The sequence below is a fragment of the Gracilinanus agilis genome, chromosome 4 (genome assembly GCF_016433145.1).
Source record: "Gracilinanus agilis isolate LMUSP501 chromosome 4, AgileGrace, whole genome shotgun sequence".
Lineage (NCBI taxonomy): Eukaryota > Metazoa > Chordata > Mammalia > Didelphimorphia > Didelphidae > Gracilinanus > Gracilinanus agilis.
In genome coordinates, this window is record NC_058133.1 from 470,278,355 (window position 1) to 470,292,625 (window position 14,271).

A 14,271-nucleotide genomic window follows, 5' to 3' on the forward strand; every position below is an offset into this window, starting at 1 on the left:
TGGAATTTTCTCCCTTTTATCACTGCCTTTAAATCTCATCTGAAGCCCCACATTTTTGCCTTTCATAGTATATCCCTAGTGCTTAGCACAGTGCCTGGCACATGGTAGGTGCTTAATAATACAGGCTTGCTGGTTGAATGACAAATTAGCTATACATCTTGTTACTTTGTGCATTTTAATATTCTCATCTATAAACCTGGCAACAATGCCATGATACCATCAATACTTTAAAAATATTTATAAGATATAAAAGACAAATGAAAATGTATATGAAACATTAGTTATGCTGTCAGATAAAACTCAACTGATTTCCACAAGAGCATAAACTCTGCATATTATAAAATATTTTTAGTTAAGCTTATTCACATCAATAACTAGATATAATATAAGTAGCATTTACTTACGGAGGGCTATGTGGGTAGCATCTTCTAAAGGATATCCTCTTTTTGCAGAATTGATGACACAAAATCCTACAGAGGCCATTGCCTGTTCCCTGTAGACAAGAAAAAAAAAATCCAATAAGAATTAAGCCACAAATATTATACTTCAAAATTCTATGCCAGTTTTAAAATTTAACCCAGTAACTCCTTTCTTAACTCAATGTGGAGAAATGCACTGATAAAATCAATTTGTACCATCTGTTTTGTGTATTTAATACACGGTGAGTAAAATTTTATTAATAAAACAAGTTTTATGTGACTCCAACATTTTCCTATTGTGAAGAAAGGATTAAATCTCCCTTTGTCTATTTTTAGCTAAACAAATCAAGGACTTAAAGTACCCCTAATTGACACTAAGTAAAAGAGTTCAGCAAGTCACTTACTAGAGTAAGCTCACACTTCCAAAAGTCACTGCCCACCCAGCCCACCTTTGGGAGTGCTAGGCAAACTGAAAGACTGTGATTGGTTCCCATAAAGTGGGGGAGTGACAGGAAGTGACATCAATAAAACTTCTTTAAAAGGCCAGTTCTAGGATTCAGTGGGGTTCTCTGCATTGGTGAGCGGGACTGGAGGAGGAGATTCTTTCCCTAGATCCTGCATCAGCTTGTGGTGGTGAACGGAATGATTCCTTCTTTGGTTCTTCAGTGAGGAGACACTCTTTGGTTGTTGGTACTTCTGTGGGATACTCCCTTCAGTGTGAATTCTGGTGAGATTCTTGGAGGTCGTAGCCACATGTGCTCTGAAGGTTCTCTGTGGATTCTTCAGCATCTCCTAGTTCTTTGGATTTTGGCTTCCTAATTAGGGCTTTGGATTCTGGTGAGATTTGCTTTTGGATTCAAATTTGTGGTCTGGAGACATTAGGATTAAACTTAGTTTATTTGTAGCTAGGCAATACTTTCTGTCTCTTTATCTACATTTTTCCACTTTCACTCTTTCCATCTCTTTGTAAATTAAGCTCCTAAAAGTCATTTTGACTTAAGCTTTAATATTTTTAAATCAGTGATCACAATATGGCATTATTTTTTTAAACTTTTAATTCATTAATAATATTTTTGCATGGTTACATGATTCATGTTCTTTCTCTCCTCCCACCCCCACTCCTGTAGCCAACATGCAATTCCACTGGGTTTTACATGTGTCATTGATCAAGACTTATTTCCATATTATTAATACTTGCATTAGGGTGATCACTTAAGAGTCTATATCCCTAATCATATCTCATCAACCCATGTGATCAAGCAGTTGGTTTTTTTCTGTGTTTATACTCCCACAGTTCTTTCTCTGGATGTGGTTAGTGTTCTTTCTCATAAGTCCCTCAGAATTGTCCTAGATCATTGCATTGCTGCTATAGAGAAGTCCATTACATTCGATTGTGCCACAGTGTATCAGTCTCTGTGTATAATGTTCTCCTGATCCTGCTCCTTTCACTCTGCATCAGTTCCTGGAAATCATTCTAGTTCACATGGAATTCTCCAATTCATTATTTCTTTTAGCACAATAATATTCCAACATCAACAGATACCACAATTTGTTCAGCCATTCCTCAATCAAAGGGCACCCCCTCATTTTCCAATTTTTTGCCACCACAAAGAGTGCAGCTATAAATATTTTTGAATGTCTTTTTTCTTATTATCTCTTTGGGGTATAAACCTAGCAGTGGTAGGACTGGATCAAAGGGCTGACAGTCTTTTAAGGTGCTTTGGGCATAGTTCAAAATTGTCATCCAGAATGGTTGGATCAATTCACAACTCCACCAGCAATGCATTAATGTCCCAATTTTGCCACATCCCCTCCAACATTTATTACTTTCCTTTGCTGTCATGTTAGCCAATCTGCTAGGTGTGAGGTGGTACCTCAGAGTTGTTTTGATTTGCATTTCTCGAATTATAAGAGATTTAGGACACTTTTTCATGTGCTCATTAATAATTTTGATTTCTTTATCTGAAAATTGCCTATTCATGTCCCTTGCCCACTTATCAATTGGGGAATGGCTTGGTTTTTGTACAATTGATTTAGCTCCTTATAAATATGAGTAATTAAACCTTTGTCGGAGGTTTTTGTTATAAAAATTTTTTCCCAATATATTATTTCCCTTCTAATTTTGATAGCATTAGTTTTTGCTTGTACAAAAACTTTTTAATTTAATGTAATCAAAATTATTTTATATTTTGTAATGTTCTAACTCTTGCAATCTTTCCTTTCTCATAGATATGACAGGTATACAATTCTATTTTTATCTAATTTATTCTTATATTATATATATTTCTTTATATTCATTTCCTTCTTTATATTCAAGTCATTCAGCAATTCTGAATTTATTTTGGTGTAGGGTATGAGATGTTGATCTAAACCTAATCTCTCATACTGTTTTCCAATTTTCCCCGTAGTTTTTGTCAAATAGTGGATTTTTGTCTCAAAAGCTGGGCTCTTTGGGCTTATCATACTCTGTCTTCTTGAGGTCATTTACCCCAAGTCTATTCCACTGATCCTCCCTTCTGTCTCTTAACCAGAACCATATTGTTTTGATGACCATTGCTTTATAGTACAGTTTAAGATCTGGTACTGCTAGGCCACGTTCCTTCACTTTTTTCCATTATTTCCCTTGATATTCTTGATCTTTTGTTCTTCCAAATGAACTTTGTTATAGTTTTTTTCTAATTCAGTAAAACAGTTTCTGGGTAATTTGATAGGTATGGCACTTAATAAATGAATTAGTTTGGGTAGGATTTTCATTTTTATTATGTTAGCTTGTCCAATCCATGAGTAATTAATGTTTTTTCCAATTATTTAGATCTAGTTTTAATTGTATGGAAAGTATTTTGTAATTGTGTTCATATAGTTCCTGTGTTTGTCTTGGCAGATAGATTCCTAAGTATTTTATATTATCTAGAGCAGTGATAGGCAAACTTTTTAAAGAGGGGGCCAAAGGAAAGGAAATGCTCATTTGTCAGTCTGTTTCTAAGAAAACTCTTTTGAAGTTTCATTGTATTGTATTCGTCAGATTAGGAATAACGTTGTGCTGTCAGATAGAACATTTCAGGGGGCCACATCTGGCCCACGGGCCGTAGTTTGCCCATCACGGGTCTAGAGTGATTTTAAATGAAATTTCTCTTTCTACCTCTTATTGCCGGGATGTGTTGGAAACATATAAAAATGTGATGATTTATGTGAGCTCATTTTGTATCCTGCATCTTTGCTAAAGTTGTTGTCTATTTCCACTAGCTTTTTGGTTGATGCTCTAGGATTCTTTAAGTAGATCAACATATCTGCAAAGAGTGATGGCTTGGTCTCCTCACTGCCTATTTTAATACTTTCAATTTCTTTTTCTTCTCTAATTGCTACTGCTACTGTTTCTAGTACAATGCTAAATAATAGAGGTGATAATGGGCATCCTTGGTTCACTCCTGATCTTATTGGGAAGGCTTCTAATTTATCCCCATTGCAGATGATGCTTGATGATGGTTTTAGATATATACTGTTTATTATTTTTAGGAAAGGTCCTTCTATTCCTATACTTTCTAGTGTTTTCGATAGGAATGAATGTTGTATTTTGTCAAAGGCTTTTTCTGCATCTATTGAGATAACCATGTGATTTTTGTTTGCTTGTTGATATGGTAAATAATGTGGATGGTTTTCCTAATATTGAACCATTCTTGTATTACTAGTATAAATCCCACCCAGTCATAGTGAATAACCCTTGTGATCACTTGCTGGAGGGTTTTTTTTTTTTTTTTTTTTTTTTTTGCCATATTCTATTTAAGATTTTTGAGTCTATGTTCATTTAGGAGATTGGTCTGTAGTTTTTTCTGTTTTTGATCTGCCTGGCTTTGGCATCAGTACCATATTTGTGTCATAAAAGGAATTTGGCAGAACACCTTCTCTGCTTATTATGTCAAATAGTTTGTATAGTATTGGGATTAGCTGTTCTTTGAATGTTTGATAGAATTCACTTGTGAATCCATCTGGTCCTGGCGATTTTTTTTTAGGGAGTTCTTTAATGGCTTGTGCAATTTCTTTTTCTGATGTAGGATTTCTTAAGTATTCTATTTCTTCTTTGGTTAATCTAAGCAATTTATATTTTTCTAAATATTCATCCATATCAACTAGATTGCCATATTTATTACCATATAATTGGGCAAAATAGTTTTTAATGATAGCCTTAATTTCTTCTTCATTAGAGGTAAGGTCTCCCTCTTCATCTTTGCTTTTCTTATTAGATTAACCAGTACTTTATCTATTATATTTGTTTTTTCAAAGTACAAGCTTCCAGTCTTATTTATTAAGTCAATAGTTCTTTCACTTTCAATTTTATTAATTTCTCCTTTAATTTTTAGGATATCTGGTTTAGTTTTTATCTGGGGATTTTTAATTTGTTCTCTTTCTAGTTTTTTAATTTGCATGCCCAATTCATTGACCTCCGCCTTCCCTAATTTGTTAATATATGCACTCAAAGATATAAATTTCCACCTGAGTACTGCTCTGGCTGTATACCATAGATTTTGATAGGATGTCTCATCATTGTCATTCTCTTCAATAAAATTATTAATTGTTTCTATGATCTGTTCTTTAACTAATTTTGGAGACTGTTATTTAATTTCCAATTATTTTTTGATTTGTCTCTCTATGTACCCTTACTAATCATTATTTTTATTGTATTATTTCTGCTCTTTTGCACTTGTTTGTCATGTTTATATTTCCTAATACATGGTCAATCTTTGTGAATGTACCATGTGCTACTGAAAAGAAACTATATTTCTTTTTGCCCCTATTTATTTTTCTTCACATATCTGTTAACTCTAACTTTTCTAAGATTTCATTCACATCTCTTACCTCTTTCTCATTTATTTTTTGGTTTGATTTATCTAGATCTGATGGAAGAAGGTTCAGGTCTCCCACTAGTATAGTTTTACTATCTATTTCCTCCTTGAGCTCCACTAGCTTCTCCTTTAAAAATTTGGTCGCTAGGGGGGCAGCTGGGTAGCTCAGTGGAGTGAGAGTCAGGCCTAGAGACAGGAGGTCCTAGGTTCAAACCTGGCCTCAGCCACTTCCCAGCTGTGTGACCCTGGGCAAGTCACTTGACCCCCATTGCCCACCCTTACCAATCTTCCATCTATAAGACAATACACCGAAGTACAAGGGTTTAAAAAAAAAAAATTTGGTCGCTATACCATTTGGTGCAAACATGTTGAGTACTGCTATTTCCTCATTGTCTATACTGCCTTTTATCAGGATATAATTACCTTCCCTATCTGTCTCTCTCTCTCTTTTTTAAACCCTTATCTTCCATCTAGGAGTCAATAATGTGTATTGATTCCAAGGCAGAAGAGTGGTAAGGGCTAGGAAATGGGGGTTAAGTGACTTGCCCAGAGTCACACAGCTGGGAAGTGTCCGAGGCCAGATTTGAACCTAGGACCTCCCATCACTAGGCCTGGTTCTCAATCCATGAGCTACACAGCTGTCCCCTTCTCTATCTCTCTTAATCTGATCTATTTTTACTTTGGCTTTGTCAGATATCACTAGTGAGACTCCTGCCTTCTTTTTCTCAGTTGATGCCCAATAGATTTTGTTCCAGCCTTTTACCTTCACCCCATGTGTGTCTACCTGCCTCATGTGTGTTTCTTTTAGACAACATATGGTAGGATTTTGGTTTCTAATCCACTCTATTTGCTTCCATTTTATGGGTGAGTTCATCCCATTCACATTCAGAGTAATTATTATCAGCTGTGTATTCCCCAACATTGTGATTTCCTCTACTAGTTCTGCCCTTTCTTCTTTCGGTTTTTCCATCTACACCAGTGGTTTGCTTTTAATCAGTCCCCTTAATCTCCACCCTTATTTTACTTCCCTTTCTGCCCCCTCCCTTTTTACTCCCCTCTTATTATTTTTTTTAGGGTCTATTAAATTCCCTTCCCCGTCTCTTTCCCTACCTTTTTGTACTCCCTGTTCCACTCTCCCCTTGGTTTTTCCCCCTCTCAACTTCCCTGTAGGGTAAAATATAATTTGATACCCCAATGGATCTAGATTCTCTTCCCTCTCAGAATTGATTCTACTAAAAGTAAAGTTTAAGTTATAACCTATTAGAACTCTCTTCCTCTCCTTCCTATAATAATATTCTACCCCTTCCCTTCCCATGCACCTCTTCATGTAGTATAGATTATCATATTTTTCTCATTCCTTCAAGTGTCTCTTGGTGCCATCTTCTATTTTCCCCCCATTTCTTTTTTTTGCATATCATCTTAGACCACTTAGCACTACCTCTACCTATGAATAATTTTTCTAACTATCATAGTGAATACAATTTTTGAGAGTTATAAATAACATTTTTTCATATAGGAATATAAAAAAATTTGACCTTATTGAAGCCCTTAAAGAAAAAAATTAAAAAAAAAACATTTTCCCCTTTTTTTCTTGTTTGCCTTTCATGTTTCTCTTGATTTTTGTTTGGATATCAAACTTTCTGTTTAGTTCTGGTCTTTTCTTTACAAATACTTGGAAATCTTCTATTTTGTTGAATGCCCATATTTTCCCCTGGAAGTATATAATCACTTTTAATGGGTACGTTATCCCTGGTTGTAGACCCAATTCTCTTGCCTTTCTGAATATTATATTCCAAGCCTTGCCATCCTTTAATGTGGAGGCTACCAGATCCTGTGTAATCCCGATTGGTGCTCCTTGATATCTGAATTGTCTCTTTCTGGCTTCTCGTAATATTTTATCCTTATCTTGGAAGCTCTTGAATTTGGCAATTATATTCCTGGGGTTGTCTTTTGAGGATTTAATGTAGAGAGTGATCTATGGCTTCTTTCAATGTCTATTTTGCCCTCTTGTTGAAGAACATCAGGGCAGTTTTCTTGGCTAATTTCTTATAGTATGATATCAAGATTTCTGTTTATTTCCAGGTAGGCCTATGAGTCTCAAATTGTCTCTGTTGGACCTGTTTTCCAAGTTGACCATCTTCTCAGTGAGATATTTCATGTTTCCTTCTATTTTGTCATTTTTTCGACTTTGCTTTATTAATTCTTGCTGTCTTGTGAGATTATTAGCTTCTACTTGCCCAATTCTGGTCTTTAAAGATTGGTTTTCAGATATGATCATGTGTTTTTCCTTTTTGGTTTGGTTTATGCTGCTTTTCATGGCTTTTAGCTGTTTAATTCTGGTATCCAATTTGCTTATCATTTCATTTGATTTCTGGGCTTCTTTCTCCAAGTGGGAGTTTCTGTCTTTTAAACTGTTATTTTCTTTTTGAACTATTTCCCACTTTTATTGCCAAGTTTCTTCTTTCTCATTTGGTTCATCATCTCAAATTTAAACTCTTCAAGAGCTTGTGACCAGTTTCCATTTTTTTTTAAAAAATAAGGTTTGGATGTATTTTCTTGTTTGTGTTATATTGAATCTCTGGGAGCTTGAAGTTCATTCAATGATTGACAGATAAGTCAGTTGGATAGAATGTTCCCAGGGAGGCATGCAAAAGGCAGGAGGGGGCAGTTGAGAACCCTGAGCAGAAATTCTGGGTCTTTGACGTGTGCTGAGGCTAGAGATTGGGGGATCCTGGTCTTGGAGTGAGAGGGTGCAAACATCTCTCTGCAAGCTCTTCCTGTCCTTGATATACCGTTATCAACCTGTACTTGACCACCACCTCGGTGTCTACTGTCCCTGGATATTAGGAGTTTCATCATCTAGTTATCTAGGCTTCCCAGGGCCCGGGAAGGATCCAGGAAGTGGGCAGGAGATGAAGAAGAGGGTAGAAAGGGTGGATATATCTCAACTGTTAAGGCTAAGATCTACAGAAGAAGAAGCTGAAGATTTCCCAGCAGTTTACCTACTCTGGTTTAGCCCTGGCCAGGCTGAGCCAGAGGGAAGCTAACATTATTTCTTCATTTGCCAGCAGTTGGGAGTTTCATTAGTAGCAAATTAAAGTAGGGTCTCCTAAACCTCAGTCCTTTACCCTTATCCTTCTTATTAATATATAAAATTTAAAGTACCTTCCTAAATTAGATTCAAAGCTTGTTTTGGGAAGGGAAACAACGCAGTCAGAATATCGTCGTTATCCTAGCTGAAGAGCCCATATCAATATATCAATTACCCCCAGGTGGGTCCTGAAGGGATAAACCTCTTTATAACAGTTGCCCAGGCAGGATCCTGCTTGGGCAACTGTTATAAAGGAGAAGTGTCATCTTATTCCTCTCTGTACATCATTTCTATCTCCTCAAATAGATACAAGTGACCTCCCTTAATTATAACATTTGTCATCCTCTGCTGTCTCCTCTGTAGTCTGGATTTTTTTTCTCCATAAAAATTATGCAGGGTCAATGTCTTTCTCGTTCTTTTTGGTCATTGAAGATTGTATTTCTTGGGTGCTGCTGGCCATTGCTTTGTTCATTTTTCCTTCCCTTCCCAGCCAGAAGTCTGAGTGAGGAGGTGTGATAATTAAGTCTACATAAAGGTGAGAGCACCTTCCAATTCTGGGAGGTCCTAACCCACGTGTGCTATTTTGAGTAACCAATCAGAACTGAGGCACCACCCCAATGCTTTCTATGAGAAAGCTTCTATTGTGATTGGACATGTGAATTAGGAGGGAGGAGCAGGAAGTGACACATGAGTAACCCCTTTAAAAGGAGAAGATCCTCAGTTAGCGGCAGTCTTGGGTGGAAGACAGCATCTAGTGAGGCTGCAGGAGTGAGTGAGGCTGTGACTGGTACAGTGAAGGGGACCTGAAGGAGCTTTGCTGGTTCGTGACCTAGACTGTTCCATGTGGGTAAGTTAGGCTGACTCTCTCTTTCCTTGGCATTTCTGGAGGCTCTACCCTCAGGGAGGCCTCTCTAATTATAAAGGCCTTGTAGCTAGGAGCATTGTTTAATTAACCTTTGTGCCCCAACTGCTGGGGCTCCAAATCCTTACCTGGTCCGGGCCTCTAGTCCGGGCCAGAGTTTTTCTCTCTCGATTCCCTACCTTCAACCTTCCTAAATGTAAATAAGTCAATTTTGACTTGAGATTATTCCTTAATTGGGGAAATTTCCCCTGGCAACCACCTTTTAATATATTGAACCATAAAACCCCTTTTCACCCCTTACATTTTACATTAAAAGACCTTTGTGGGTAGAAGATGATTATGTAAAATGATCACTTGGGGTGACTAGGCACCCAATGATCATCAGGGGGGATTGTGTAAATGGAATTAGCTCATCCTCATTCATTGTTAGACTAGCCATCAGAAATAATGTCATCCCACCCTACTTAGTGGGGAGGGGAAGATTAGTTACCCATAGGTCACAATAAGTAACAAATCAAGAACAAGGGACTGCCCAAAGGGCAGTCCAAAACAGTGTTGAGGCTGCCATTTGTCCACTTGAAATTGGAGATGGATGCAGGAAGTGACGAAAGATGCTATCTTTCAAATATGATGGTAACTTCCTGTGGAGGCAGTTGGCGCTTTGAACTTGGTGTTGAAGGATCTCTGCTGAGACCTCAGGCAGCTTCTCTCTGAATTGTCATGTGGGTAAGTTAGGCTAACTTCCTTCCTCCTCCCTTGGCATTTCTGGAGGCTCTACCTTCAAGGAGGCTCTCTTGCCTCTCTAATTGCAAAAGGCCTTGTGGCTAGTAGCCTTGTTTAATTAACCTCTAAATCCTCTCATTGGGTACAGACCTCTGGTCCGGGCCAATTTCTATCTCTCCCTATTTCCCTACCTTCAACCTTCCTAATTGTAAATAAACTACCATAAAAGCCATGCTGACTTGAGTCTATTTTAACTATGGAATCAAGCTAATCCGATTCCTGGTGATCATACCTTAAATATCTAGTTTCACCTCTTACAGAGGGTAGGCTCTCTGTTTTTGGAATTATGGAGAGGTTTTTGCTCTGAGGCTATTTTTTGAGTCTCCATGGCTTCTGCTGTGTGCCACTTTTCTCTGCTCTATCTATGCGCCCAAGGTCACATTCCTCAGTCTCCTGGGGTCCCAAGTCTTGCTGCTCTCAGTGGTAAGTTCTCAGCCAGCTCCCGAGAACCTAGAGATTGCTCCACACTTGCTCTTGATTTTGGCACCTTGGATCTGACTCTGGCATTTTAGGTGGAGTTGGGGAGGGTTGATCAGCTTGTGTTTTGGTGGGAGTTATTTTGTCCTCTTATAGAGTGGAAATGCACAAATCCCACCTACCTTCAAGGCTGTGTCCTATAGTGGAACCCCTTTGCTCATCTGATTTTGGTTTTTTGTCCTTTTGAGGCACTTTATATCGGTTGGTGGTGAGGAGAGAAAGAACATTGCTTCTACACTGCAGCCATCTTAACCAGGAAGTCCCCACAATATTACTTTAGAATTCTCATATTTAGCATAAAACCTAAATCTAAATTCTCATACTATTTATATTGCATTTTCCAAAATCTCTACCTCTCAAAATTTTGAGAAGATAAGCATCTTTTTGAATTACCTAATTGATTTGGCATTTGCCTCTCATATAACATGAGCTACATACATGTAAAAACAGAACTTTCTAAGAAGAAGAGCTCTATATCTAGACCCCCAGACTCACGTTGCCAATTGGAGTACATTTCTATAGCAGCTATATAGGGAGCTTTCAGCTGCTGTGCGATAGCGACTCTTATATTTGGGTCCCACAGTGTGAATGATGAAACGGGCAGCCAGATTGAATCCTTTTGTCAGCTTTGCTTCTCCTGTTCGGCAACCTAAATGACCAAGGAAGTATAAGCAAGACAAAGAAGTATTACCATGCAGAAAGGAAACAAAGTACATGGGTAACAAATCTCTTCATTACTGAAATCTAAAATACAAAAGGTGCCTAGATATGGCTAAGACATGATAAGGCCAGGTTTAAATGTTTTGCCAGTGTCAAGACCACCAGTCTTTCCCTTCTACAATCACCAAAGTGTGGAGAAGTTATAGCAACTCCAATAAGCATACTGTAATTCTGCCTCTTTGCATTCTGACTACTATTCTAACCCTATTTTTCTCCAATCTCTTGAGAGCATTCATTGTTTGTATGTCTTCTTGTAAAAGTTATTTTTCCTAGTTTTGCTTACTTCATTCTGCATTAGTTCATAGGAGAATTTCCAAGTTTCTCTGAATTTTTCACATCCATCATTTGTTTTGGAGCTAAACTATTTCCTTTTTTCAATTTGTTGAACCATTCCACAATTAATAAGTACTTATTTTGCTTCTAGTTCTGATTAGGAAAGCAGGTGGTTAATTATGGGAATTGAGTGAACTTCAGTCATTTCATCTTTTACTTGCCATTGGGTATATGCCTAATTGTAATTAACATTAGATCATAAAGTATTTATTTTTCAGAAGGCTAGAATAATTCTCAGCTCTACCCACAGAGCATTAGGAGAACCATGGCTTCTCCAACAATGACCATTTTTTTGCCTTTTGTCATTTTCATTAGTTTGCCGTGAGAAGTGAAAGCTCAGAATTTTTGTTTCCAATAATTATTGGGAATTGAGGACTCATTCCTATGCCTAACTGCTCTAAGTGTTATTCTGCCTTCATGATATTATTACTCTTACCTTGATGTCTTTATCTGGGCTTTCTTCCAAGTCTAGAAGGCTCCTTCTCCTCCTGGAATCCCCAACTCCCTTAAAGGCTCCAATGCCACTTCCCACAAAAGACTCTTTCTCCAGCCCCCTTCCTCCAGTTAATTGTTAAGACTTCCTCTTATTAGTCCCTTCCTCTAAAATTTATATTTTTCTGTGTCTTTTCCCCCCTGTAGAATGTAAGGACCTGGAGGACAGAGAACATTTCATTTTCATATGCTTGTCAAGCATAATGCTCACATATAGTAGGCACTGAAGAAAGTCTTGTTGGAGTGACTGTTGTATTATATTATTAACTTATATTGAGCTTGCAGTTCATTAAAAATTTCAGATCTTTTTTTAAGATGCTGCTATCTAGCCCTATATCCCTTATAATATAATTGTGAAATTGACTCACTGAATCCACATGTAACATTTATTCCTATTAAACTGCATTTTATTATATCTGAAAAAATGTACTAGTTTGTCAAAATTTATTTTGTATCTTAATTTTGTCATCTATTGTGTTAACTATTCCTCTCAGATTGATGCCAACTGAAAGTTCAATAAACATGTCTTAGGGGAACCTATTTAGAGGTCATTTAGTTCAACACCCTCTTTTTATAGCAGAATGTTCTCTAACATTCAAAAAGGCTGAAAAAATGTTCATTTACCTTTGAGTTTCTGAAGTTCTTCTTTCAAGTCAGGCCCTGCAAGCATAAAGATGCTTTCTGACACTGGATTCTTATCAGTAAGATTTTCATTGCTGGTATTGACAATAGCTGTACAGTTTAGTAAAGCTACATCTCCTTTCCTATGAAAACAGAAGACATTGAAAGCAGTTTAGAAATTAGCTTTAAGCTGAGTAAGCACTGCTCTTTTGTCTTTCCTTAAAAATAGTGAGTTTCTTATTCCACTAAATTTTCCCTCTGATTTTTTAATAAGTTATTTTATTTTAAGATACAGAGAACAGAATGAATCTTCTCATTTGAAAGCCTAATTTTACAAATATTGCAATGTAAGAAGTTTACCATCATATGGCTGTCAAACACTATCATATTATACATAAATGAAGCAAATCCAACTTGCAAAATTAGAAACTAGAACATTAAAGTATCTATAATTACTATAAATTGTGCAAAGTGTATATCGTATCTACAATGCAGGCATTGAATAACAAAAGTTTTTTATGAAGTTAGAATTTTTGTTTTTTAAACAATGAATGTTATCAGAATATTTTCAAATCAAAACCAGTCAAAACATACTTATTTTTTCTCTTTTTTCAAGAAAAACCATTTAGTGTCTTCCCAGGCCTGCGCTGAGAATCTGTTAACAAAACTCAAGGTAATCTTGGGAAGCAAAAATCTTTTCCCTTGTTTGAGGAAACAAATCTTTGGTCTGACTTGGAATTGGTTCTCATTTATGTTTCTGAATACTTTCTCTTCATGATGGAAGATAAAGAAAAATATATTAATTAGGTAAGGGGGAATATAACTTCTTGCCATAATACCTTGGTTCTACCAGCTTATTCTAAAAGACAGAATAGAGAAGAAATAGCTTTTTAGAAGTTATATCTAAAAATAACATATATAACATAAAGAGTGAAACACAGAAACCCTTTATTTTTCTGTTTCTGGCATTTCTGTTTTATATATAGATGCATGCATGCATATACAGAGAGATCAGATATAACTATATTATTTACTTTTCTATTTTATCTCTGAATCCAGAGTTGAATCTTGTTCATTTAAACTGGGTTAAATATCAAGGAATTCTGAGAATTGCTATTTCTGGTCCTTTATATTAAACTTACCAAAGAATCACTTTTCCACTGAGGCTTTTATTGAAGGGAAAAGGTGATCTAATGACTTCATCCTGGAATTTTTCAGTTAGAGTTTCTGAATTATCTGCTTCATACCATTCAAGCCAGCTGGGCAGAGTATCAACATCCACAAATTGAGAAGGAGCACCCAAAGGATCCATGGAATGAAACTTGACTCTAACTTTTAGTAATTTAGTTTTTTAATGGAACTCCTGTAAGCTTGTAAAACACATACAAAAACTTTCAGAAAGTAAAATATCTCAAAAGCAAGTTTGTTTTAATTATTTAAATACCACATAAATTAGAAACAACCAATAAGTTTTGTCACCAATCAATAACAAGAGGAACAATAAAATGTGCTTTCATTTTAGCATAGTTTTTCATTATTATTGTTAATCAATTTAATCCTAAATAAAAGGATTATTGTTATAAACAATATAGCTTTACATATACTTGTATCTTTTTGTCAAATGATGCCTTTTCT

The 14,271-nt window shown here is 36.4% G+C and overlaps 1 protein-coding gene across 1 annotated transcript in view; it reads right to left on the bottom strand.

The window, feature by feature from the left end:
• GDAP2 (ganglioside induced differentiation associated protein 2) overlaps positions 1-13,948 on the bottom strand; it is a 70,662-nt gene extending 56,714 nt beyond the window's left edge. The window contains exons 1-4 of the mRNA XM_044672492.1: positions 13,779-13,948; positions 12,640-12,779; positions 10,966-11,119; positions 405-493 (exon numbers count right to left, since the gene is read on the bottom strand). Of these exons, the coding sequence (XP_044528427.1) occupies positions 405-493; positions 10,966-11,119; positions 12,640-12,779; positions 13,779-13,948 (553 nt within the window). The remainder of the gene's footprint in view (positions 1-404; positions 494-10,965; positions 11,120-12,639; positions 12,780-13,778) is intronic.
• Between the last annotated feature and the right edge of the window lie 323 nt (positions 13,949-14,271).